The 26,142-nt window shown below is 43.7% G+C and overlaps 1 protein-coding gene across 1 annotated transcript in view; it reads left to right on the top strand.

The window, feature by feature from the left end:
* The window catches only part of ODAD4 (outer dynein arm docking complex subunit 4), a 159,196-nt gene extending 134,139 nt beyond the window's left edge, over positions 1-25,057 (top strand). The window contains exon 12 of the mRNA XM_078641410.1: positions 24,758-25,057. Coding sequence (XP_078497536.1) covers positions 24,758-24,891 — 134 coding nt within the window. The 3' untranslated portion in view covers positions 24,892-25,057. The remainder of the gene's footprint in view (positions 1-24,757) is intronic.
* The last annotated feature ends 1,085 nt before the right edge of the window (positions 25,058-26,142 follow it).

The following is a 26,142-nucleotide window of genomic DNA, read 5'->3' as shown; positions in this document are numbered from 1 at the left end:
ATGTTTGAAGGTGCTCTCATATCTGTAAGAATATAAAGGAAGTTCAGTGAAAAAAATGTATTTGCGTAAGATCACTCAATTTAATCAAGCAGGAAGTTGGAGCAGTGTGACAAGATTATTACAGCAAACACAAGAGAGATTTGTGTGCACAGTGCACGTCCTGAACACACATATATGTAAGATGCTCTCATATCATATGTGCCTGAAATCACACAATTTAGTGAAACAGGAAACTAGGATTGATCCCTGATTTTCTTTAGTTTCACACTGTACAATTCAGCGAGTAGATGGGTATCTCTTTCTGACATCCAAGGTTGCTACTATGTTATTAAATCTTGCAGGATGAGATTAGCGTGTAGGTGACAGACAGCATATTGTGTGATTAGGATATGCACCATGGTTTTTTTCATGCATATTCCCATTTTCTTAGGATATGACTATGAAATGTCACTAGAAATAAGGAGCCGCAAAAATGCAGCAAGAAACACAATAGTCCATGCTGCAATATCCTAGGCGGTCTGTAATGGTGCAGCATGCTGCCCTTCGAAGCCAGTGCTTCGGCGCCCCACATAGGGGTAGTAAGTACCAAATGAATGTTGCAATACAGTACAACAAAAATAGTAACTGTAAATGTTATTCTTTTGATCCAGTTTATGATCACACGCCCACACTTACCGCCCCGACCCACGGAACTTAGGTTCACAGTTCCCATACACCAAAGAGAAGGACTAATTGCATTTCTAAATCTCTGCAACATAAGCTGCTACAGAAACGTTTAACTAAAGATCACGTAAAATGACACCTTGTTAATTTGCTTTTTCAGTACAATCAATGACCAGATAAATAGAGAGTTTTATCATCGTAAACTATATCATCAGGGTCAGATTTGTGAAATATCTAATACTTTTTAAATAGTGCGAAGAACACCTCAAGACAAATCTAACTAAACCTGGTATTCAGTACTCGCTGGTGGAAAACTGTCTTGAGGTGCACATTGTAGGCAGCTGGCTCTGTATGTACTAGACCAAAGTAAGGTATAGTGTGCACAGATTCCAGTGGATCCCTAGAGGCGTACAGAGGCTCAAGTAGAGAACACTAAATGTTCTTTTTTGTGGTAGTGTGGTCAAGCAGTTCGAATTATCAGAGGGCAGAGCTAAGCATTTGTTGTACACACACAGACAAGAAATGATTACACACACTCAATGACAAAATCTGAGACCAATGGTTTGTAAAAATATTACTTTTTGTATGTTTATTACTTAGAACCAAAGATACTTTGTTGCAGTAAAATACGTTTCATAAAATCACAGTTTTTAAGTATAAAAAGTGGGCACAGTGCATTTCTCAAGCAGTTCAATGTTAACCAGTGGAGGAAAAACAATATTGTAATTTCACAGGTAAGTACACGACTTACAATTCCAGTCTTTGGGTTTTAGGACCAAGGGTCATATAAATGTAGAGACTACACCACAGACAGCACTGGGGCTGCCGGGTACGGAGGCCAAATTCAGTTTCTGGGGCCCAATGTTAGTCTATAGAGACTGGGAAGTCGCAAAGTGGTGCCGGTTGCAGGTAGGTAAAATTGGAGGGTTAGGACCAACACGGGGGGCACGAGGCAACACCAAACACATACCCTCAGTGACACAGAGGTGGCCGGGGTGAAGAAAGCCAGCACAGCTTTTTCTGCCCAATGCAAAGCAATGGAGATTGAAAATGTTGAACAAAGGCTGCAGGCTCGGACCAGGAGGCTGGACGAAGAGAACCAGTGGCTGTGGTGGTAAGTTGGGATGTTGAGGAACACCTGAGCACCGTCGGTCATGCTCTTCAAGGCCTGGGGGCTGCAGGTGCAGGGGTGTCCTTTGAGGTTGGAAGATCCTTACTGGAGCTGTCACAGAAAAGGTACCCTTTGTGTTGAGGCTGCAGGCGTCTTGTGGAGTCCAGGAGAGGTCACACCAGGGTGGACTCAAGCTCAGGACTGTTGGGGAACTTTTTTAGGACCAGTGGCCCACTTGGACTCAGGCCGGAGGTGTCGGGCACAGAGGTAGGTCTGGTTGTGCAGTTCAGTAGGTCACTGGAGCTCTTGTTGATTTCTTTGTGGACAGGGCCGCTGTCCTCTGGAGTTCTTGGTCTTTAGGGAAGACGGGCAGTCCTCACAGGGTTGTGGAGGTTGCTGTGCCTGCAGGCTGAGTCGCTTTTTGGCAGAAGTTTTTTCGAGGGCTGCAGACAGCCCGGTAGGGCTGGTTCCAAGTCAGTTGTCGACTTGAGTCTTCACTGCTGGTATGGCTCATCAGTCCTTCTTCTTTAGGTAGCCAGGAATCTGAGGATCAAGGTTCCAGGATGCCCCTAAATACTCTACTTAGGGGTGTTACAGGTACTGGCGGGTAGTAGCCAATGCGCTACTTACCTTTAGGGTGACTACACCCTTTGTATATCCATTCCTTTTAGTGAGGGGGCATACCCCAAATCCTATTAGCTGAAATCCTCACAAACAAAATGTAGGATTTTCAAAGGAGGGGGTCAATTCAGCTCAGGATACCTCAGGGGTGGTCCTGCCTGAGAGGGGACACACCTCTCATGCTTATAATTTTCCCACTGACCTTGCTGACAAAAGTTGGACGTGGTCAAGAAGCGGGCATCTCGACTAGCTGGAGAGGCCCTGGCTAGCACAATACAGGGCAGGAAGCCTTTGAGGCTCACTGCCCTTGAATGCTGTTCCTGCTTTGGGGTAGGAGTGAAGCACTTCCACCCAGAGCAGGCTTTGTTTCTGATCCACGAGATCAAAAGGCTCCCACCTCAGGGGTCAGAAACTTGTCTGGAAGTGGCAGGCTGGTGCAGATCAGTCAGCCACACAATAGCGGTTTGGTAGGTTTTCAGGGGCACCTCTGTGGTGCCCTCTAAGTGCATTTATTAATTAATCCAACACTGGCATCAGTGTGGGCTCATCAATCTGTAATGTTTGGTAGCAAACATATTGGGATTCTGTGAAGCCAACATTGGAGCTGTGGAACTCATATTGACAAGCTCCCAGCCATGCACTCAGTATGGCTTTACTATGTACTTATAATGCCTAGGACTGGACTTAGACAATATAGGGTCATATCTGCTCATCACAAGAGGTACAGTGGAGAAGTGTGGCTCAATGGTTAGAGCGGCAGACCCTGATGCAGAGGTCTGGCCTGGGACCAGGGTTCAATTCCTGCCTTGGCTGGTCTCGGCGGATCTTGGGCTCATAATTCCTCGGACCTGATTTCTCGCTCGGTGCCTACTCTAAACATGAGTCCCACGCTGCAACTCTGGGCAATAGCTTGCTTAGTCTCCACAACGGCCCCCTACAGCGCTAGGGATGCCTGGTTGCACCCTGGGGATGCCCAGGAGTGGACATTTCATGGGGAAAAACCAGGAAGGGTTCCCTAGCAGTATGAGTACAGCGCCAGGACACTCAGGAGTATCAGTGTGCTTTACAAGTACGGCTACATTTACATTTACATTTACAGTGCACCCTGCCTTAGGGCCATAAGGCCTGCTGTAGGGGTGACTTACCTATGCCGCTTGCAGTGCTGGAAGACCTAGCACGCACGGATGTGTGCCAGGTCGACTCTTCACTTTTAGCTGCACCAAAACACGAAACCTGCAGTGGCAGTGTGCTTGTGTTTGGTGAGGATTCTCTTAGGGTGGCATAATACATGCTGCAGCCCGTAAAGTCCCTTCCTGGTCACAATTCCATTGGTACCACTGGTACCTTTTACAAAGGAACTAGAGGTGTGCCAATTGTGGAAACAAAGGTAGAGTTTTGGGAAAAGAATGCAGGTATTGAGGCCTGGTTAGAAGGGACCCAGTACACGCTCAGTCAATGTTGCATCAGATACTAGGCAAAATGTGAGGGGGTACTGCAACAGAACCCCATTTTCCTACACACATAGTTTGCGTGTTGTTCAAACTTTGTACAGAAATGCACACCTCTTAGCACTTTCCTGGTGAGAGAAGCATACACTGACCAATTACACTTAGTTTTATTCACTGTATAAGTGGCTGACCTTAACTCACTGTTTTTTGGCAATGTTGTCCTTGAAGTTGAGGTTGGTGTTCAAGATGAATCCAAGTGACTTGGCGATCAGTGAAAGTTTCAGTTTAAAACTGTCAAAGATTAATCTAAAAGGATGACACTGCCTATAAACTATGTCATGCATGTGTCAGTGATAGGATACAGGCTTTCTATTTTTATGGTCACCGCTCATAAGTCTTGAAAGAATAAGAGAGAATGTCAGTCAAATGTGAAATGTTCCTGTCTTTGTACCTTTTTCTTATGGGTGGTAATTGTGAAGCTTAGACAGTATATCCAGAGCTTTGTTTTTCTTTAGGCTGGAATAGGTCCTAGGCGTTCTGTCAAATGTTATGGTTTCAGCTTTATCTGGTACAGATAATAAATGTATTAACTTTACATAGCTTACAATGCTTCCCCATTCCACTCTCTAGGCACCTCTGCATTTCCACATTATTCTATCCGGACAGATTTTCCAAATCCATGGTCTTTTTCAGGTAGAATCAAATTTTGATCATAGAGAGCGATTTCCTCGCTGCGTAGAATTTCTAGCTTCTCTGTTGTGCCATCTCCAGACTATTCAAGGGAGAACATGTTCTTTTCTAGTGCATTTACGACCTTCTTAACTACCCGGAGTTCATGTTGCAGGTGCCTTGCAATGATGAATAATCATCTCTCAGACCTTGGAATTATTCTTCAAGAAATTGCTTTGTAGTCAACTTTTGGCTCACTCTCCTGCCCACTTGGTGGTTTTACATCTCGGGTGAGCCATCTTGGCTACTTACCAATGCACTGCAATATCCACGATGGACCCTGATCAACATTTAACTTTAATGAACTGCTCTTTCTTCTTGTTTAAACCCTTGACGAGTTTGAGTCTCATTTAGTTGAAGAGTGATATGTGTAGTTTCGAGTCCCTTTGTGGGAAGTGGTGCTTAGCAATTGGCCTGCACTGCATAGTGCAAGTCAGTTCACCCTTAGTTTGGTGTTCAGTTTAGAGAGCCTCCTGTAAATTTGAATTTACATATTTTCTTCTGTTTTTCCCCAAATATTTCTTTAGGGTCCGAGCACAGAAATGTGCATTTTGCCTCCTGTTCCCGCGAGTCTCCAACTAGTCAGGGGGATCAGTGTAGTCCTTTTTTAGGTTTCACCTGGCGTCCACTGCGCAGCAGTGTTCGCGCAGGCGAAATCTTTTGTTTAGCAGTACAGGGCTTTGTCCCGCCTGTCTCTTCCATTGGCTAGCTCCATAATTGGAGGCTAGCCATTGGAAGAGAGATCTGTCCATTATTCTCTGACCAGATTTGTGGGGTTTCCGTAGATTTTTTCGCATTCCGCCCCTTTTAAAACGTAATGCGGCGGTGGGCGTTTTTTTTTTTTTTTTTTTTTCGGCATGTTTTTGTCACTTTCATCGTGTCTTTTGCAGGAGTGGGCTGCGCTATTTATGGTGCCGGGATGTATGTATGCATTTGCGAGCAGGTAAGCAGCATTTTGTTCTCTTTTATGCCCTTTCTTCCTCACACAACAGTCTCGGTTTTAAGGGCACTGGAAAAAGAGGAAAACGGAGATGAAGGAGCCGAGGTTTTGTTTGCACGCTGCGCATTCGCGCCAGGCTGCTGCTCCCCTGGCTCTTGCAGGGGGTGGCTAGGTGAGCGTCTCGCCTCTCTCTGGAGACAGGGGGCTTTCTCTTTTTCTAGTTCCGTGAGCCTAGTTCTGTCGAAAAATCCTGTTTCCGCTCTCATCCACACAACTGCAGGTTTCGTGCATTTTTTTCGGCAGAACTGTGTTCTAATTGGTGAAATGAGATTGCACAATGGAGAAGCCAGGGGTTTTGGGCGGTGTGTAATGTGTGCTGGCGCCAGTCTGGGGAGATGTGTCTGACTGTGTTTACTGGAAGCACTCGGGGCTACTACAGCTTGCAGTCCTCCCATGTGTACTCTGTGGGGGCGCAGAGACAGAGGCCTCAAGCCCAGACCAGGGCTGGAGCCTCGGACCTCTCGTCGTTTGTTCTAGAGAATCACTCGTCATTGTGTGCAGCGCTGGTCTCCCGGCTTCCTGTTTCAGGCTAACTACAGAGGCGCCATGTTGTGCTTTTCTTTACTGAAATCTTTCATTAAGCTAAAGCTGCCCAGATATCGTTGTATGTTGTGTAAATGCGGGTTGTTCTACGTTACACTATTAGAAACGCATTAAATAAATAAATAAAAACGGAGATGTCTTGGGGTAGATAGTCATGCACGAGGGATGCATGAACTCTACGCGCAGGGGTGGGAGCGACTTGAAAAGTTGGACGTGTACCTTAGAACTCTGGCGGAAGTCCACCAGAATTTACGTTTTTTTTCTCATTTCCTTTACCGGCATTTGTTTTTTTTTGCTTCTTATCCTGACTATCACTTTTCTTCTGTTTATGTTTCGAGGCATGTTTCAAAAGCTCGTTTTTAATGTGAGACCGGTAGAACTGTATTCCTACATCCCAAGTGCTCCTTTTTGAGTGTAGGGTGCCAGGTATTGAGATCTGGCGTGCACTGCGGAGTCAAGAATGACCACCTCAGAGAAACGGTGCCCCCGGCCTCATTTACGAGTCTGGAGGTGTCCTCCTTCTGCCCAGCCCCCCTCCACTCTCTTGTTTTCCCAGAACGGAAGAAGCAGTGTCTTTGCGCTGACTGACCCGACCCCCGCTGTTTCTCGGCCCCCTCCCCCCCAGCAGGTCGGAGGCGCAGGCCGGAGATGTGTGCTCGGGCAGTACGTTGATGAGCAGTACCCAGAGTGGATCGAGCACTGCACAGCTCTTCTCAACTTGTCCCGTGCTTAATATTACACACTATGACAGAGCAGGTCATCCCAGACACCTTTCTGTAGTCCTTTTTGACCGCTGGCTCCACTTTCCGTCCCGCTCTTCCTCGTGAGGTATTTAAGTGCAGTAATGGGTGAGTTGAGTATCCTCGCCCCATCATTGTTCCAAGTGAAACTCCTTGCGAGTGGCTCCTGAGTGAGTATGCAGCAGACTCAAGTCTAAATAATTGAGCTGGTATGAGGCTGCCTGGACTGCCATCTGATAAAGAGAAGCGGACAGCGATGAAAGGGGCGCAGCATATGTTTTCACATTGACAGAGTTCAGACAGTAATTAGCCATTTTCGTAAGAAGCATATTTGAGCCTACTCGACATGTTTTGTAACAATGAACAAGCTAACACCCGGTTTCGCCATGCATGCTACAAGAGGGGAGACTGGGGGTGCAGGGTGCCTTCAAAGTACTTTCTGCACCCTGCTTTTTGCTCTGCAGTTCTAGAGAATGCCAAGTCCGCAGGTTGCCTACATAGAATATTAGCTACAGTTGCACAGGCTTCTGTAGTATATTTATATGTTAGAGGCTACAATTATTGGATTTTCCGATACCTGGAAATTTAGCAGTATAGGGGCATTGCCCGTGGTCAGTCTGGAGTCAAGATTGACCACCTCTTGAATAGAATACGTGGTTTAAGTGATGAAATACATTTGTGATTAGAAATATAAAACAGAGTAAGCTATTGGCATTGTAAATAACAATGCCATTTATTTATCTGTTTTCAAAACCAACACATAAATAAAAATGTTGTCATTAACATTGCCAATAGCTCTAACTTTTGTAAAAGGCGAGACCGTTGCCTTGTAAATGCTTGTTTATGTACTGATGCTGTGTGGAGTTTCTAATGGAGGCGATCCCCATCTCTGCGTATGACAAACAGTATGACTTCCCTTCTCACTGGTTTAAAATCTAATCTCTATTCTGATATTCTAATCCGGCTCCATTGCCTGGCAGGCATCTCTCACCAGCCCCTTGTGATCCTCTGCAAGGTAGATTGCCTAGTATCCAGCTCTCTTTTGACCTCACCTCTATTTAAGCTGTGTGTGGTTGCGTCATCTTCTGTTGTGGGTTGCTGTTAAGTGGTCAAAGCCCTGGCTATCATCTCTTGGGCCGTGCAGTCAGATCCTCTAAATGTCATCTCTGTTGAGTAAAGGCCATCCCTCTCTATTAAATATCAATGCCGCCCTGGGCTACCGCTGCTTGCGTGGTGTGGTCTCCGCTGGTCACCTCAACCACACCTCAGGAGCACCAGTATCTTCAGATGCTTCTTGCCTGTTGCCATCTTGTGCGTTTGCTATCTTTGTCTGACACGCTGGTATCCCGTACCCTCACCTGGGGCTGCCGCAGCAAGTTCTGCCCCGGTGCCTAAGCTGCTGCTTCTTTCCAGGAGAGCTGCTTGATGGCCTCAGTTGCCTATGAATGTAGTTGTCTGGGTCACACCATCAGGTCCCCTCAGCTGAGGGCTGCACTCACATGCCTGGGATTCTCGTTTTTCACCCCTCTCAGGACAGGTGCAGGCGATGGCAGACCTTTCTCTTTCCACTGTGGTCATCAGGTATAGTATCTGACAACGTCCTAGCTCGTCTCTTCCCCAGAGCTCCAGTATGCAACTGCTGCATGTTGTGGCTTTCACCTTTCGTTTTATTGATTTATGTGAGCTGAGCAGTCTGTGTTTCTGTCTTTAGTGTCTAGGGCTAACCTCCCCATAATCTGACAATTTTGTTTCCTTTGTTTATGATTATTGCTAATTTACTCAAGGCCAGAGTGCAAAGGGTGGGCCATGTCTTACTCCTCCCTCAGTATGGCCACGCACCCACACTGCACAAAATGTTAGAAATATCTTTGTTGAAATATTTCAAGGGTTGAAAAGGGTATATAGAAAATCATGTGAGTAACTGCAGATCTATTGCCCTTTTTGACACATTTTACCCAGCCTTGAGCATACAAGGGCTCTTTCTCTCTCACTTCTTGTTCTATCTTCTCTGGCCACCTCACCTCTCTCTTTTCTTTCCTTCCTCTCTCTCAACATGACTAGAATGTTGACTTATCTTCATCATTTGGCGAAAAATTCATTTACTTCTTGAGATGTCTTTTAAAATGCCTCCCTTAAAACCATTAAGGCATAGTCAACAAGTTACATGTTAGGCACACAAATGCTTTACCCTCGGTTAAGTGCCCTACCCTTTGGACATAATGATTACTAGCTATAAAACATGGGGCAAATCCTGATAGGACTCAGTGGGAGCACTAATTCAGCAGGTAAAATATTTAGAAGAAATACTGAATGGACCCCACCCTCCCCTAATCATAAACTTGCCAGGAACCAGTCTCCCTGGAGTGCATTTCTTAAGAATGTATTGAACTTTGTGGTTTCAAGCAGCCAACCGATCCATCATTAGAAATGGATACCTTCCCAAATAAGCAAATTCTCTTTTTGGCAAGGTGTGGGCGACTACCGGGACTCCGGCGTGTAGACATGTTTATCAGAGATTCAGTAATGGAGGAAAAAGGAGTCCCAGCCAGCTATTGGAGGCATGTTTATCAAGGGCTATGTAATGGAGGAAGCCAGTTAGTTACAGATACTGAGCACGACTGTTACACAAAGATGTACGATTCATTTTGTTATGATATAGTTATGTATTTAATTGTTTCTTTCTAAAATAGTATGTTTTGTGGAAATGTCCTGCACATCAATACGGTTTGGTTAGTCTAGTTCAATGTATACATATAAACTACATCTGAATGGCATGCAATGTATACGTATAAACTATATCTGAAGTAACATATTGTAGGCCTCACACTATACACTCCTGTTTCTCTCTACCACTCTCACTAATGATTTACTTCATCTCTTTCCGGATTATCACTTTTCTCCAGTTTTATCTCGTGTCCTTTTTAGGTCTCGTGGCGTTAACCGCGCAAAGCGCGGTCTCGCCAGAGAACCTATTGTCAGCGACTCTGCTTTCCAGGAGAGGAGACAGGAGCTGGCCGCGCGCTTCGGAATTGAGCGGGCCACGCGCACGTGAACGCGCTCGCCGTGCCCAGCTCCTGTCTCCTCTCCTGGAAAGCTGTACCACACAGTCACACCTCCCCCTGCTTACGCATGCGCACACACAGAGACACACACACTAGCACACTTACAGACACGCACGCACACACACATACAGAGACCCCTGCCCCCCCTCCTGCTGCCGCACACACACACACACTCAAGCGCACGCCCTCTCCCCCCTACAACTAAGCCCCACTTACCGCCATTGTTGAGTTCTGCAGCCTCCGCGGGGCTCTCCCTCGGGCATGGGAGCCCCGCGTCACCAGCACTTCTTGTTTGGCCATGCACTCCGTGGGCGCGTGCGCGGGCTTCCGAAGTCGGAAGTCCCGCCCCACGGAAGGTTTCAGTTTCGCTCACGTCTTGTTTCATCATGCTGCTGCTTCCCCAGAAGAGGAGCAGAGCTCGGCTTTTGAACTAATACCATTAAATAATCTCCAGGTGCAGCAGGAAGGAACCGAGGGAGGGGACCCTCTGCCACCCGGGTCCTGACGTGAGAGGGACCATGCGCCACCTAGTAGGGGCAAATAGAAAACACAACTCTAAAGGTGCCAGCAGGCCCATGCTCTAATGTACATGCACACTGCGGGTGATGCAGCGCCAGGTGTATGAACAGGCTGACTGATCAGGCACTTTAGAAAACGGGCCATTATTCATTACATGGAACATATTGAGCGCTTCTCCTGTTCTTTGCAATGGACACCCTAATACTTTTCGGGAAGGACTGCGGTGCATTTAGGTAGACAGTGCGCACACTTTTATGTGCTTGAACCACCTGCACTTCGGGTGTGCCGTACTAAAGCACCGGTGTTTGCGGTGTGCTGCGACCCCAGCCCACCGTGCCAGATCGTCTCGGCTTGCTTACTGTTACTCCGTGGGGGAATGTCAGTAGTTTTCTGCATGGCCATCACTGTGATACACCCACCCCGTTCCATTCCATAGCACTCCAGTCCGGTGCCGAGCACACCACATTCTGCACCTTTCGAGTTTACCTTCGTCTTGTCTGAAGACACTGGTGTAGTAGGCACTCTGTGCCCAGGTGCGTGTCTGCACGCGTGCGCGCCCGCGCACATGTGCATGCTGATGAACATGCGGTAGGCTGCTGTACTGCTTCCAAAGCTGCAGATAGCACCTTCATTTAAATTATGTTGCCGTAGGCAACAGGAAAGAACGGGAGTGATGCGCTGCCTTCCCTGCCTTCTGCAGGGCTGGCGAGACACCTGGTCTCTGGGTCAGCTGCCGCCGCCTATAGCGATGCGCTAGACCAGTCTTGGCGCTCAGCCTTGAAACCTGTGTGTGCAGACTCAGCTGTTCGGCATTGGCTCGAGGTTCAAATCACGGCAGCCTCTTTTCATGAGTACCAATCTCCTGCAGTTTTACCCTCACCTCCACAGCATCTCACGAAGATGAAGGGACACAGATAAGCAGAGGTTTCAGAACGTGGTGTTCTGTCTCTGGTTTTGTCAGACTAGTCACCAGAGAAGGATACCTCAACAACTTTCCTTCCTGAATCCTGGTCCCGAATCAATATATGTTGTGGTCCGTGGCATGCATGACCTGATATGTGTGATCCATGCTTGACCTCATTTTGTCCATGCATGCCCTGATATGGTCCATTCATGACCTGGTATGGTCCATGCATGAACTGGTATGTTCCATGCTTGACCTGATATAGTCCATGTGTGAACCGATACTGTCCATGCATGGCCTGATATTATAATATTTGTGATTCCTGCACACAGAAGTCTGTAAATCTGCCTTGTTACAATTGACACCTTTAGCATAAGACATGTGCACTGAAATTACATATTAAACATCATGACTTTTAGGTGCTGCAGGCTCAAAGCATCCTCTTGCACTCATATTTTATCTTGCACAATTCATCAATATGCTTACCTCTAATCCTCAAAGGGCTTAACATAAAATTAACAGCATCATCGAGCCAAAATACTCACAGGGAGAATGTGTATTAATCTGCACTCTCTACCACACTGCTTTCAAGAACAGCATACTCTTGCACACACTGTCACTGCTCACCAATTCAAAGTTTGCTAAAAAGTTTATGCAACGCATTGTCATACACAATGCCAATAACTCAAACTTTAATGCTGCGAGACCTATTGCATTGTAAATGCTTGTTTATAATGATCCCAATGCTGGTGTGTGTTATGATATGGTTCAGGGTGTTATGAAATGGCCCTGTATTTAATGTTGTCTGTAAAATACTCTGCATTATACTTTTTAAATTACCATGTGGTCTTGTGCGCGTTATAAATAATTTAATAAGTATTGTACTGCATAATCAGGTCTGGAGGGCACCAATTTTTTTTTTATTTACACCTGCCAGAGTTATGCACACAATGGAGTTGTAACACAACTGCAGAAACATGGTATTAATTGTGCCCTCAAGCAAACACTTACATTAATAATTCTCTAACAGTAAGAACACATTCATAATCCTAACACCAATTAGCATAGATACATAGAGCAAATAGGATTAACTAGTTTAGCGTGTAGTGACTATTTTGCTTTGGCTGTTCTCTGTACTGGTTACCGATCAAAGAGAGAATTCAATGTAAAACTCTCTGTATTGCCGATAAATCAATGCACTGCCATGCTTCAATATATCTCGCTAAAGTTTCTCTGCTCCAACCAGCAGGACACTTGCAGTCTGCCATTGAATGTTTACTGGCCACCCATCTGCCCAATCTGAAGGATTTGGTGGAAGATCTCTCATGTAAAAAGAACCCTCACTTTGAAGCATTCAGCCCCAAAATTTAAAGGCAGTAAAAGTATTTTTAGGTTCAGATTAGTTCTGAAAGCACATAATATGTGTTTAGTGTAGGGCCTGGTTTTACCGGTTCGGACTCTAATCCCCTTGACCTCCTACTTCTTTCCTACAGCCAGTTAAATTTCTAAGTTACTTATAACCTTTGGGATGCCTTATGTAGGCTTTTCCATCTAAGAAGACATTTGAGGCACTCGAGGTCTTGCCACCATATGAAATAATCTAGACCACGACTGCCACCCTTTTACAATATCTTGTAACTAGCAGTCCGTCCCGACCTTGTCCGGGAGCAATCAGGCTTCCCCGACCCCCGCCCGCCCCAACATTGTCCAGCAGCCCGGGACCCCGCCCGCCCCGACATTGTCCAGCAGTCCGGGCCCGCCCCGTCCCCTCCCTGCCCCAACCCCCGCCTGCCCCGACATTGTCCGTGGGTCCCCCAGAGCCTTACCTCAGCCGCCGCTCCTCCCCCCGCGCTCCTCAGTTCACCGCTCCTCGCTGCTCCTCCCGCCTGTCCGCCGGTCCTCACTGCCTGTCCGCCGCTCGTCACCGCTCCTCCCCCGCACCATGTCCGCCGCTCCTGGACACCGCTCCTCCCCGCGCTCCTGACGTCAGCACGCAGGTCGCGGCGGCGCTACTTCGAAGGGACTACTTTTTTTTTTAAGGTACATTTTTTAAATAACGCATATTTTTATAGTTTATATAGCCTATGTCCATCTGCACACCCTGACGATTACAATGATGTATCGGGTGTGTGGATTGGCACTGTGGTTCCCGAGTTTACCCGCCTCAAAGGTTCAAAGTTCTTGCTTTATAATAGTAGTATAGATAATGCTGCCTCAAACTTTGTTTACGACCCCACTCTCCTCTTTGTACTCCTCCCCTCTTACACTAGGAGTTGGCAGTTTTTTACAGTATGTACTATTTTGCTAAAACCTATTAAAAAAAATACCAAGCATTTTACATTAACAAATCAAAATTTAGTTCACGGCAACAATCAATGTCCGATTAGTTTCTTTTGAAGCACGCCCACACTTGAGCATCCATTCGTTAAGATTATTTAAATAATCCTGAAGAAACCTGAACCCGGTATTGAAATAAATGTTTAATCTGTTTGTCTCAGTGTCACACCATTTATTTACTGTTGTTGCACATTTCCTTACGGGTTTGCAAGCTTTATAATTGTGCAGTAGATTTGTACTGTAAATATACGGGTGACCTACCACGCTTTCTGTTGCCCTCCCTTTTGGTGAACTTGCCTGCTCAAAGCCATTGACATATAAAATATATTAAAGATTAAGTATTGTTGTGTATCGCTGTAGATTCCGAATGCATTTTCCCGATTCATGCCCTTATATAAGTATAATTCACATTGCCCTTATATAGGCACAGAAATCCAGTCCTTATTTAGGCATAGCCCATGCTACCCACATACAGGCATGGCTACTTCCATCCGTTCATCTACGTTACAAAGATTTCTTGGAAAACCAGACTCTTAAGCAGAAGGGACTTCCCCTAGCCTGGATATTGATTTCTCCAAGAAACTCATTATTATGCATGAACAACTATTCCTTAGGGGTTCATTCATGAAGTTCATATGCCCGACTTTACGTCAAAGCTGGCATTCCTAAACACCTTCTAGGTATAAATATACCTTCACTTGCTATAGCAAAGCACGGTGTGGTTTGGTGCATTTCAACTACCTACTTGCACGACGCAGCTCACTACAGTACCTGCCGAAGGAAGCCAACTCTCCAGCTGACGCACTGACCAGAAGCTGTCATCTCCTGCCGAGAAATCCAGCTCCAGTGTTTCTCACTCCCCTTGCGGAGTGTTGGGAAATCGAGTCCGTGAAAGAGATACCAACCCCTCTCATTCTAAGGTATGGAGCTGATTAGAACCTAGAGAAACCTTTGGCAATTCTTGGCAAAAACTAAACCTATGCTAAAAAGACAAACACCTACTTCTTAGAGACAGTCTTTGGCTGGTTCAGAGGGCATGGATTAAAATGTAACTCCGACAAGTCGGAGCTGCTTTTCTTTGGCTGCACTACTGAACCAAATTGGAAAAGCTGGTGGCCGCAAGACTTGTTTCCACCTGCAAATGCGAGTATCAAAGCTAAAAACTTAGGAATCATCGTCGATAATGACCTAGCTTTCGGACCCCAAATATCTTGCCTTTCTGGGAATTGTTTCGGCATCCTTCGGATGCTTAGAAAATTTCTCCCTCTGATTTCAATCAAGCATAGAAGGGTCATTGTTCAATCACTTATTGGGTCTAGATTAGACTACGCAAATGCCCTTTACCTAGGACTCCCTAAATACCTTGTGAGGCGACTTCAAGTAGTCCAAAATTCAGCTGCCCGTGCCATCTACGGGCTCCCCAGACGCGCTGGTGCCTCTGATCTGTTAAAAGAACTGCACTGGCTTCCCATAGCCAAGAGAGCCCTTTTCAAAAGTCTGACGATGACCTTCCAAAGCCCTTCATGACATTGGCCCTAGTTACATTAGAAAATGTCTTGTTTTTTATAAACCTAATAGAGCTTTAAGGTCTGCCTCCTTGTCTAAAATGATAGTTCCGACCATCAAACGCGCAAGACTGGGTGGCCGCTCTTTTCACTACTTGGCTCCTCGTGCCTGGAACGAGCTTCCCCTTTCGCTGAGACAGATCCCCAGCCTTATGTCTTTCAGAAAGGCTTTAAAAACTTGGCTTTTCACCCGATAGGGCCCCCGCCTTTCCTTACTTCTGTTATGTAGTTGCCCCTGGAGGACCTCTTCGCCAAAGCGACGGGACACTCCGTCCGGAGTAGCTGTTGCGCTATAGAAGAATGTGTTAACATAACATAACATAACATAACATAACTTCTTCCCTGGTACCAGACCTAGGTTAGGTACATTGGGGTAGGCATATTTTAGAAGCACCAGTTGAGTATTTTAGCCTGTGTTATTTATGTAAGTATTTTTACATGTCATAACAACAGAACGTGCTATTACAGTATTATTTTATATTACTGTTTACGTGGAACGCATTATACTTTGCATTCTGTCTAACGATTGTAGCAGTTCACCTCTCTTGCATGAGAAAGAAGACTGTTCAATAAACCCCTTTTATTGAAACGCCAGTCTCTCTATTTCTCTGCAACTCTGTAGAAACGAAGCATGCACGATTGACTGAGTAAAATAGTTATCTTTTGTTTCCACGACTCTGAAGATAGGTTATTCGATTCTTGGGGAAACAAAGTTGTCATGTTTATGTGGTTGTCAGGAACTAATCCCTTCTTGTGTATTCGAGAACGTTTCTAGCGACCTCTGAGCTAGCTGGCACTCACAATTAAGTTTAATATACTCGATGGAGACAAACTGACCTCAGCCTTATGTCAAATCTATAGTGTATATTATTCCAATGCGCAAAGCCTACAGGAACTACACTAAATGGTGCCCAATGTTTTGGTAAGGCACTAATTTAACGCTAGATACTAAAGTAACTCAGTCGTGCTTTTCTCAGAGACCCCTTTTTCCCATAATATTCCAATAGACATCTGGAGTGGGTAAAAGGGATAATATCCACCATAGCTGAGTAGGACGAAAAAAATCCTGTGTATTAGTTTTTGGTTTGTTCAACGTTGAAGGATACAGTGTTCCAAAATATTGTGCACCTTATCTTTGTTTCCTTGAAACTTGCTCTGCAATTTTCATTAAACAATGTCGAGTTACGGCAGCAACAATGAAACCGGAGGAGCTGCGGCTGATCCAGCCGATACAGCTTTTAACTTCACAGGTTTCCAAGAAACCGACGAGGATGCTGTATGCATTCCTCTAAATTTAAGGAAAGCCATCACTATAAAACGTATAAAACATGGCCTAACATTGAGAGGTGGTAGGGCAGTTTTTGTGATAGAGGCTTATGAATATCAGGTATTCTATTCTTGGATAGTCTTCCCTGAAGCAAATCCAGTAACACATGTGTTTCACTTCTACAAAGAAGATGAACCACCAGAGGAATATATTCCTTTCGAGGATATTGAAATTCCACTCACATACCAGGGCATGAGCTCTGGTTAAAGGCGCCCTAAAACATTGAAATCACATTACCAGGCTCGGTCCACTGGGTAGACCAGGAGCAACATGGCTGGTTTTAGCCAGCTATTCACCACATCCTGGCATTAATGAAATGTCAGATGTAAACTTACTAGCTCAACTCAAAGAGTTAATCAAAATCTATAGACAATTGGTTCAATATGTCAGGCAGACTCTAACAGTCCAACCTGCAATAGTATTCCACAACATACATCTAACCAGGGGAATTCACTAAAAATTACACCACAGACTTTACATTCAGTCATTGGTAAGTTACCTGCAAAGAGGGAACAAATTCCATTCTGGATAGCTCAAAACATTACTCAAATCGAAGCAGTATTTCCTAATACTAACCTTCATGAGAAACACAGAATTTTTACAATCTGTTTACCAATGGGGATCTCACCACATCTGGAGGACTGCACCACTTGGGGTACATTATTCGCTGCAATCTACACTAAAACACATGTTGTTCCGTCCATGGCGGTAATACCAGACGTCCTGAAACAGATTCAAAATGAATACGGGGCAGAGCCTGCTTTAAATTTGGGTAGGAAACTACTGAAAGATTTCAAACAGGTCTCAGCAATAATATTAGCTAATATTAAAGGTGAAGCAGCATCCATGGCGATCCGCCAAAAATTAAGGGAATTTGAAGTAACTGAGCAACCTCAAGAACTAGCCAGAATAATTGAAAAATCTTATGAAGAATTAGGTAGTGACAGTCTGGTTGGGAAGCCAGTGAAACCCCAACTGTCTGAAAGTCCTGAAAAGGTCTTTACTAAAAACACTCCTACTCCTTCTGAAAAGAAGTGGGAAAATAGTGAACAAACTTCTAAAGAGAAGCGTTCTCATTCCCAAGGTAGTTCTCCTCAAAAGGAGGTACAACCTCAGGAATAGAGATAATTTGAGAAAACCTGATAGATATCAAGATTCTGATAGACGTTCCTCTTGTACCTTTCAGACTTCGTCACAGAAATCCGAAAGAAGAGGATGGTCAGAAAACAAAGAAGAACGCGTAAAGTCCAAAGACTATCAACACGTTCAGAAAAACAAGAATCCTCAATTCACCAAACCAAAAAGAAGGTAGCAGGTCTAAAAATCAGACATGCTAAGGATCTTGAGGACCCAACTCAAGAACGGAGAATGGGCTCAGACAATGTTGGACAGCGCAGCAGAAGTCACAATAGCTTGCCAGAACCTGAAGGGTCATCTGGAGACAGTGGACTTGAATGAATTCATTCAAGTTGAAACTGCAGATACCAGGGTTAGTTCTCCACATAGGTTATATGAAATAACACTCCGAATGGAGGGAGACATACCAAGAAAAGTGAGAGCACTCTTTTAGGAGCGACTTTCTAAGGGTTATGACATTCTTCTAGCTGAACAAGACTGGCCACCACAATTTGTCAGGGAGTTCCCACATGGCGAAGACATCATTATGCCAGCCTTCTCTAACCATATTCGAATTTACTTAAAATATACTTATGCCAGGAAATGGCCAGTCGCCCAAGCCCCTGCATTATACAAAAATCATGTAGGATGGGATGAGGACTCGCCTCACCATAAAATCCAACAAAAAAATCAACCAACTGCACAAAGGCAGTACCCAGTTAGGGAGATAGTAGATCAACTTGAATACCAGGGGGTGATTGAAACATGCACCTCATCAATGAACAATCCTTTGCTTCCTGTCGTCAAACCAGACAATACATTTTGTCTAGTATTGGATTACAGACATCTAAATTCTTGTTGCAAAACATTTGCAGTGCAAAATGCATACAGTACAGCACTAATGAATAACATTGTGCGTAAAAAATATAAAACCACATTAGATATTTCAAATGGTTTCTTTTGTCAAAGCATTGCACCAGAAAGTAGGTATTTGACCGCTTTCTCAATTATGGGGACACAGCGTCACTTCTGTCGTCTCCCCCAGGGATTCAGGAATAGTCCTGGGTTATTTTCAGTAAGGGTAACAGAGTTACTACAAACTTATGATAATGAAGCATTATCATATGTGGATGACATCTATGTGACAGATAATGACTTGGATAGGCACTTGAATAGGGTGAACACCATTACACTTGGATTTGCCTCTGAGGGTTGCAAATTCAATTTCACAAATTCGAGAATTGCCCATTTAAACGTCCTTTTTCTAGGATATGAACTTTCAAGTGAAGGCAAAAGCCTGGCAGCAAACTTTCTAGAAAAGTGTGCGCTGCTCCAACCTCCAAAAACGCTGGAAAAACCTACAGTCGATTCTAGGATTCTCAAATTTCTGAAGCACTTACATTCTAAACTATGCAGAAAGGGTTAAACCTCTCTACGAATTAATCAACCCTGATTTTAAAACAGTAAATTGGACACAAAATCACACAGAAATTTAGCGTTCCTTGCAAAGAGACATGTTAGCAACTAAACATTTTCAAACACGCGTAAACGTAAGCAACTTAGTGATCTGGATCATTCCAGGAAAATGCGGATTCACCTACTTAACTTTTAACGAAGGTGAAAAAAAGGACCAGTAGCTTACAAATCACACTTGTACACACATGCAGAAATGAAATTCACTTATACAGAAACAATTCTGACAGCCTGTTCAAACTGCTGTAGCAAAAGAAAGAGCCCTTGCACAGGGGAAACGAATTATGGTCGTGACACCTGTACCTGCCTTAGAGGCAGTGACAAAAGCGAGCATTCCAAATGCTAAAGCTTTACATCCGAGATGGATACAATGGGTTAATTCTCTTACTGCAACAGATGTTAAATACGCTTTTGATCAAGCATTTCTACAATACGAGCAAGAATGTCCTCTGCCTACTGAAATTCTGCCTCTTGACCAGTATTATTGTATAATTTATACTGACAGATCAGTTCAACCTGCTAGGGGGGGTAAAAAAGCCTATAGTGCAGCGTGTGTGATCGTTAAAGGTCGCTGGCGCGATGGTAAATTTAGACCAATAGTCACTAAAACTCAATCCTTAGGAGATTGTACAGCTCAGCGAGCTGAACTACAAGCATTCAAGATGTCACTTGAAAACACGGATTGCGAATTCCCCACACTCATAGTGTGCGATTTGTTTTATTGTGTTCAATCTTACAATGAATACTTGCAAAACTGGCATCAAAACAGCTTCAAAGATGCATAAGGTGGCACAATCAAGCATAAACTGCTTTGGAAACAAGTAGTTCAGTTACGACAAGGACTACAAAACACTCACATGATACATACGCTGAGTCATCAACGTGATGGCGTTCACATTGCAGGGAAAGTATTGGCTGGTGAAGCCGCGAAGGCAGCTGTGCAAATGGCTTCTGTAGCTGCAATCACTCGTTTAAAAACGAAAATAGACAGCGAAATAATGCAAGCTGTCAATGCAACATACAAAAGCAGCGGTGTAGCGTTACCTCAAAACTTTCCACTCAAATACTCATATATAATAGATGCAAACAGCTTTCCTTTTGCTTGAATCCCTGGAGTGGGGGATAGGGTAATTCCAAACAGGAAACGTAGGGTAGCCTTGATTTATGAATCACATCTGGGAGAGGGTCTGATACGTGAGGGGATCTCTAAAACGATATTAGAATTAAAAGAGATGTACTGGTGGCCAGGAATGAATGCACATATTTGTGATTAACTGCAAAGACTGCAATAGAGATCGCAGCACAGAACGCCACCAGATTCCTGACCATTGCATAGCCAGCCCAGTACGGACACCATTGTTAGACAGCATTAGACTGTCTACACGCAGACGTCCCTGTGGACAGATGCGGTCCCACAAATGTTAAGACAAGGTTCATTTGTATGTGGCCTCAGCGCTCGGCTAACGCTTGAACTGTTATCAAAAATGTGCGAGTGTTTATCGGCACATACGCAGTCGGCACGCTACATTCTGACCAGGGTCCTCAGTTTAGCTCTCGAGCTTACAAGGAGGCCATGGCCAAACTGGGCGTTGCATTGCGGTACTCTAGTCCATTCCATCCTGAGGGAAATTCGGTTGTGGAGAGAAAAAACCAGGACATAAAGCAATCTATAACAGCTAGGGTATTAGGTTCAGGTGACGGGTGGGTCAAACATCTAATAAATGTCCAACGTAGTCTTAACAACTTGCCAAGAAGTTCTCTAGGGGGTATCTCTCCATATGAGGTCCTTTTTGGGACTAGTTTGCTGGTTGCGGACCTTGATTGTCAGACAGTGGTGGACCATAAAGATTTTGATATCAAAGATCGTTTGGCTGTTTTACAGGACTTAAAAGAAATAAGAACGAAACAAAGCAACGTGCTCGTGAAACCCACCACCGCTGAAGAAGAACCAGCCGTCCCAGCAATGCTTGCCTGGATCCCGAAGCTTGGGGATCTAGTCAGAGAAAATATCACGGATAAGAAGGAATTTGGGCCTTCTTACAGACAACCAGTACCTGTCCTAGCAATCCACGGATCAAGAACAGTATTACTGCCGCCCCTTGCCAGTAAAAAGGAGAACAGGTTTGTGTCCATCTTCCTGGTTAAACCACATTATGTGGCCGATACTAAGCAGTAGGCCAAGTGCACTCCGCCAATGTAGCAGACGCCCTAATCTAGCTACTATCGAAGGGGTTCAAACTGAGTTACTCATCACCTTTGAAGAATCTGCAGTGCAAAATGAAGGACTAAGCAACAAAGCTATGGAACTTGTACCTCTTGAAATCCAAATAACAGTTCATCGAGAAACACCTGTCTACCATGAAGTAACAAGTGATCAAGTGGTTCCAACGATTTCAACTAATCCTGATGCAATCCCAACAATTGAGAACTGCCTCTGGCTATTTCATTAACTTTGATATGTTTCTGAGGATCCCAGTGAACCTGAAACGACGCCAGCGAAAAGACCTTTGAAAGAACAAGCTACAGACCTTTTTCATCACCTGGAAAAGACGTATCTGGTTTCACCATGGATTGAACTTTGGATTGTGTTGGGTGTGCTTTTTCTTCTACTTTGGTTGACTCTGGTAATAACTCTGGGAATGCTGATAAATGGAAGATATGTCAAAATGGACACAGCAAGTAAGAACGTCAACTTACTACTCAAGCCACACAAATCATCCCATCGTGAACAAAGAGACTTGTCATCAGTGAACATCACAGCCGTTCCTGGGGGTATAGCTTGGGACAGAACAGAATATGACATTTTTTGCCCGTCGGAGCTGTTGGAGATTCCACACCAGTTCAAGATTTCATTATGTGACTTTGTTTCATCTAGTATAGTACATTTTCTGATGATTAGGACTTTAAGACTGTTAATAATATGATGTCAGACTTAGAAATGTCTGCAGTATTCAAATCATGAATATTTAGAAGGCTCATCAGATTATGAACAAATGTATTGTTATAACCACTATGGTCATCATTTTTTGCACAAATCTGCAAATCCTAGAAATGTATTAATGTATAACCAATGGGAACATTGTCCTACGCCACCAAAGGGTAGCTCAAAAACCTTTGCCAATAAGTTTCCGTACTTTTCAGGGTTCATTGTATCAAATGCTGAATCATTTTACTTTAAAAATGTAAACAAAACAGGAATGAAAAGTATGTTGACCAATACAAAACAGATTTATTCTGCAGACTTGTAGGCCCAACTTTCTAAACTAGGTTTTGACTTTTGGAAAGACAACATTGAGACAAAAACTGTCTGGGGTACAAAAGATTGTCAAGTGCAGGGTGTAGAAGCTTTGTTTAGAGCCTGCATCATCCCTGAGCAAATTATGTTTGTGAATGACACTGTCCAACAGACGTCTTGCCTTGGGTTAGCCAAGATAAAAGACATGAACAATCCGTCCATACCTACACCCACACCTGATAGTTATAACACTTCAGAGGGGAAGGTCGACGTACATACTATTATTTTGCATCAGAACAGATTGGAAAAAATGGTTGATCTGGCCCACAGACACAAACAACTGTCAAGCTAGATTCCTTAACAAAACACAGGGCGTCACATTCAATAGGCCAGACCCAAGATATATTTAAAGACAGCATCCTGGAATTGTAACAACATACAGTTTAGAGAAGCTCTGCCTTGATTGGCTACATAGATCTACACTTAAGGATGTAAAGCAACACTTATCTTTACTTAAACATGGCGCTGATCTTAAGGAATTCTTGCTAGGACCAAGAAAACCGCGTCATAAACGTTTTATATATGCCGGTATCTATGCTGCGTATAATGAAGCATGGAAGATTACGCAAGCAGAGACTGCAGAAAGAATACGAGAAATTGATTGTATTCCTTTAGAGAACACTCTCTCTGTGGTTGACAATGGGTCAACGACTCTGTCGTCCAGCATATATTCATTTATATTCCGTATGCATTTTCCCGATTCATGCCCTTATATAGGTATAATTAACATTGCCCTTATATAGGCATAGAAATCCAGTCCTTATTTAGGCATAGCCCATGCTACCCAAATACAGGCATGGCTACTTCCATCCGTTCATCTACATCACAACGATTTCTTGGAAAACCAGACTCTAAAGCAGAAGGTACTTCCCCTAGCCTGGATATTGATTTCTCCAAGAAACTCATTATTATGCATGAACAACTATTTCTTAGGGTTTCATTATGACGTTCATATGCCCGACTTTACGTCAAAACTGGCTTTCCTAAACACCTTCAAGGTATAAATATACCTTCACTTGCTATAGCAAAGCATGGTTTGGTTTGGTGCAGTTCGACTACCTTCTTGCACGACGCAGCTCGCTACAGCAAGTGCCGAAGGAAAGCCAACTCTCCAGCTGACGCACTGACCAGAAGCTGTCATCTCCTGCCGAGAAATCCAGCTCCAGTGTTTCTGACTCCCCTTGCGGGGTGTTGGGAAATCGAGTCCGTGAAAGAGATAACAACCTCTCTCATTTTAAGGTATGGAGCTGATTAGAACCTAGAGAAACCTTTGGCAATTCTTGCAAAAACTTAACCTATGCTAAAAAGACAAACACTTACTTCTTCCCTAGGTTAGGTACATTGGGGTAGTCGTATTTTAGAAGCACCAGTTGAGTATTTTAGCCTGTGTTATTTATGTATGTATTTTTACATGTCATAACAACAGACAATGCTATTGCAGTATTATTTAATATTACTGTTTACGCTGTACGCATTATACTTTGCATTCTAATGATTGTAGCAGTTCACCTCTCTTGCATGAGAAAGAAGACTGTTCAATAAACCCCTTTTATTGAAATGCCCGTCTCTCTGTTTCTCTGCAAATCTGTAGAAACAAAGCATGCACGATTGACTGAGCAAAATAGTTATCTATTGTTTCCACGACTCTGAAGATAGGTTTTTCAATTCTTGGGGAAACAAAGTTATCATGTTTATGCGGTTGTTCGGAACTAATCCCTTCTTGTGTATTCGAGAACGTTTCTCGTGACTTCTGAGCTAGCAGGCACCCACAATTAAGTTTAGCATACTCGATAGAGATATACTGACCTCAGTCCTAGGTCAAATCTATAGTGTATATTATTCCAATGCGCAGAGCCTATTGGAATATAGGAACTACACTACAGTATTGGAGGTTAGCGATGGAAAAGTACACCTAGGTATGTTTAAATCAAATATTTCAGCACATACAGATTACAGATTCAAGGCAAACCTTTTTCTCAAATAAAACCTTTGTTTCCATATTTAGGAACTCTAGTTTTCCAAAAATATTTTTGGATGCCGTTTAGATAGGATTGTAGTAAATGTATTTAAATCATTCTTACTGTAACTCAATGTTTAGTTTTCTGCCCTGCTCAACATTAAAACTGTGATACCAGCATAAATTCTAATTTGAAAACGTCTACGTTTGATTTTAGTGCATGTATTGATAATTCGCAAGTGTAAATTGAAAATGCGTAAACCCCTGAGATGAAGTGTCCCATCACACCATGTAATTATATTGTAAAAATTATAGTTATTCATGAAATCTGATTTCCTTCTTTATAGCTGACACAACATCTTCAGAGGAAATCGTTCAGGAGACCGTCACAGAGCCTGAGGCACACGAGGAACTTAAAGAACCTGTGGAACCAAAGGAAGAAGAGCCTGTAGAGCAGCAGCCAGAGCAGCCTGTAGAGTAGCATGAATGTCAGTGAATCGAGTCCCATGTGCTTTATAGCAGAAAACGTTCACAATGCAGTTCGTAAGATGCAGGCCAATCCGTTGCACTTCCCGAATAAAATTTTCTTGCAGACTTGTCAAGATTACCATATATATTTAACCTGTAAATAAAAATTGCCTACATAATTGTTTTATCTTGTTTGATTTTGCTGAGAGGGGGAGAAAGTGGCAAGGAACTAAACAGTGAGTGTATTTAAGAAATATGATGTTGTAACTAGTCCCATTAGAGTTTAAACAGATGAGTTTTCAGCTTTTTGTTGACTAAGAGAAGATCATCTCATCGTCTTGGGTGAATCGAAAGTTGGGGACTGTTCTGGAAATTTATAAAGTTGTGGTTTTGATTGTTGCAAATACTTTTTTGTTTTAAGTCTTATGTAAGCTTCTCAGATTGTTGTTGCTTTCAGAGATATTCAGGGATGAGCAAAGGTGCTCAAACATATCTGTAGTGAAGCACTTTAATGGTCAAGCAAACCAGTTTAATTTCATCTTGGCTGCTACTGGAGCCATTGAAGAGACTTTGAAATTGGAAAACTACAATGGAATTTCTCTGCCCCGGAAACAAATCTTGCACCTCAAGGGAAACCAGCTTTTCTTGGAGTGAAAAAACATTTAGGATTTTCCTTTATGTGCCATTTTCATTGACAACTAATATAATACTGTGACCTGAAGCAGATGGCAAAAATCATTTGGTAGAAAATAGGGTATACATTTGGCACATTCATGAGCAATGACCAGTTGAGGTTTTTGCTGTGTAGTCAATTTTATGTGTGCCCGGTGAATTAATTTACTTCACCTGTTGTCCAGAGAGCCAGTCGTTACTGAATTAAGAGTAGTGTATTTGGTATAGGAGAATGATTTCAGTTTAATCAGGATTGGGCCAAAGAAAGTTCAAGGACCTCCGTTACAGGTCTGAAAGAGTGATAGGGTTCAGTAACCTTGAATGAGACTTATCATTTATATACTGATGGATAGTAACTTCTGTTTTCTCCATCAACATTGGTGCAAGAATTGACCCCCGAGGAACACTGCAGGTATTGGGATAGTGTCCCAGAATATGTTACCTAGCAACTGTTTTTGATTGATTAGCAAGGAGCTAGACTGGCTGACAAACTTTTCTTTAAAGCTCGCGAGTCTTGAGAACATTAATGAACGTATGTTAATCATTAGTGTCAAACACCTCTGAGATATCAAGAAGTACAAGAAAGCAGACA

The sequence above is a fragment of the Lissotriton helveticus genome, chromosome 5_1 (assembly GCF_964261635.1).
Source record: "Lissotriton helveticus chromosome 5_1, aLisHel1.1, whole genome shotgun sequence".
NCBI lineage: Eukaryota > Metazoa > Chordata > Amphibia > Caudata > Salamandridae > Lissotriton > Lissotriton helveticus.
The sequence above is the reverse complement of the archived record's forward strand: the minus strand, read 5'-3'. Positions and strand labels throughout refer to the sequence as shown.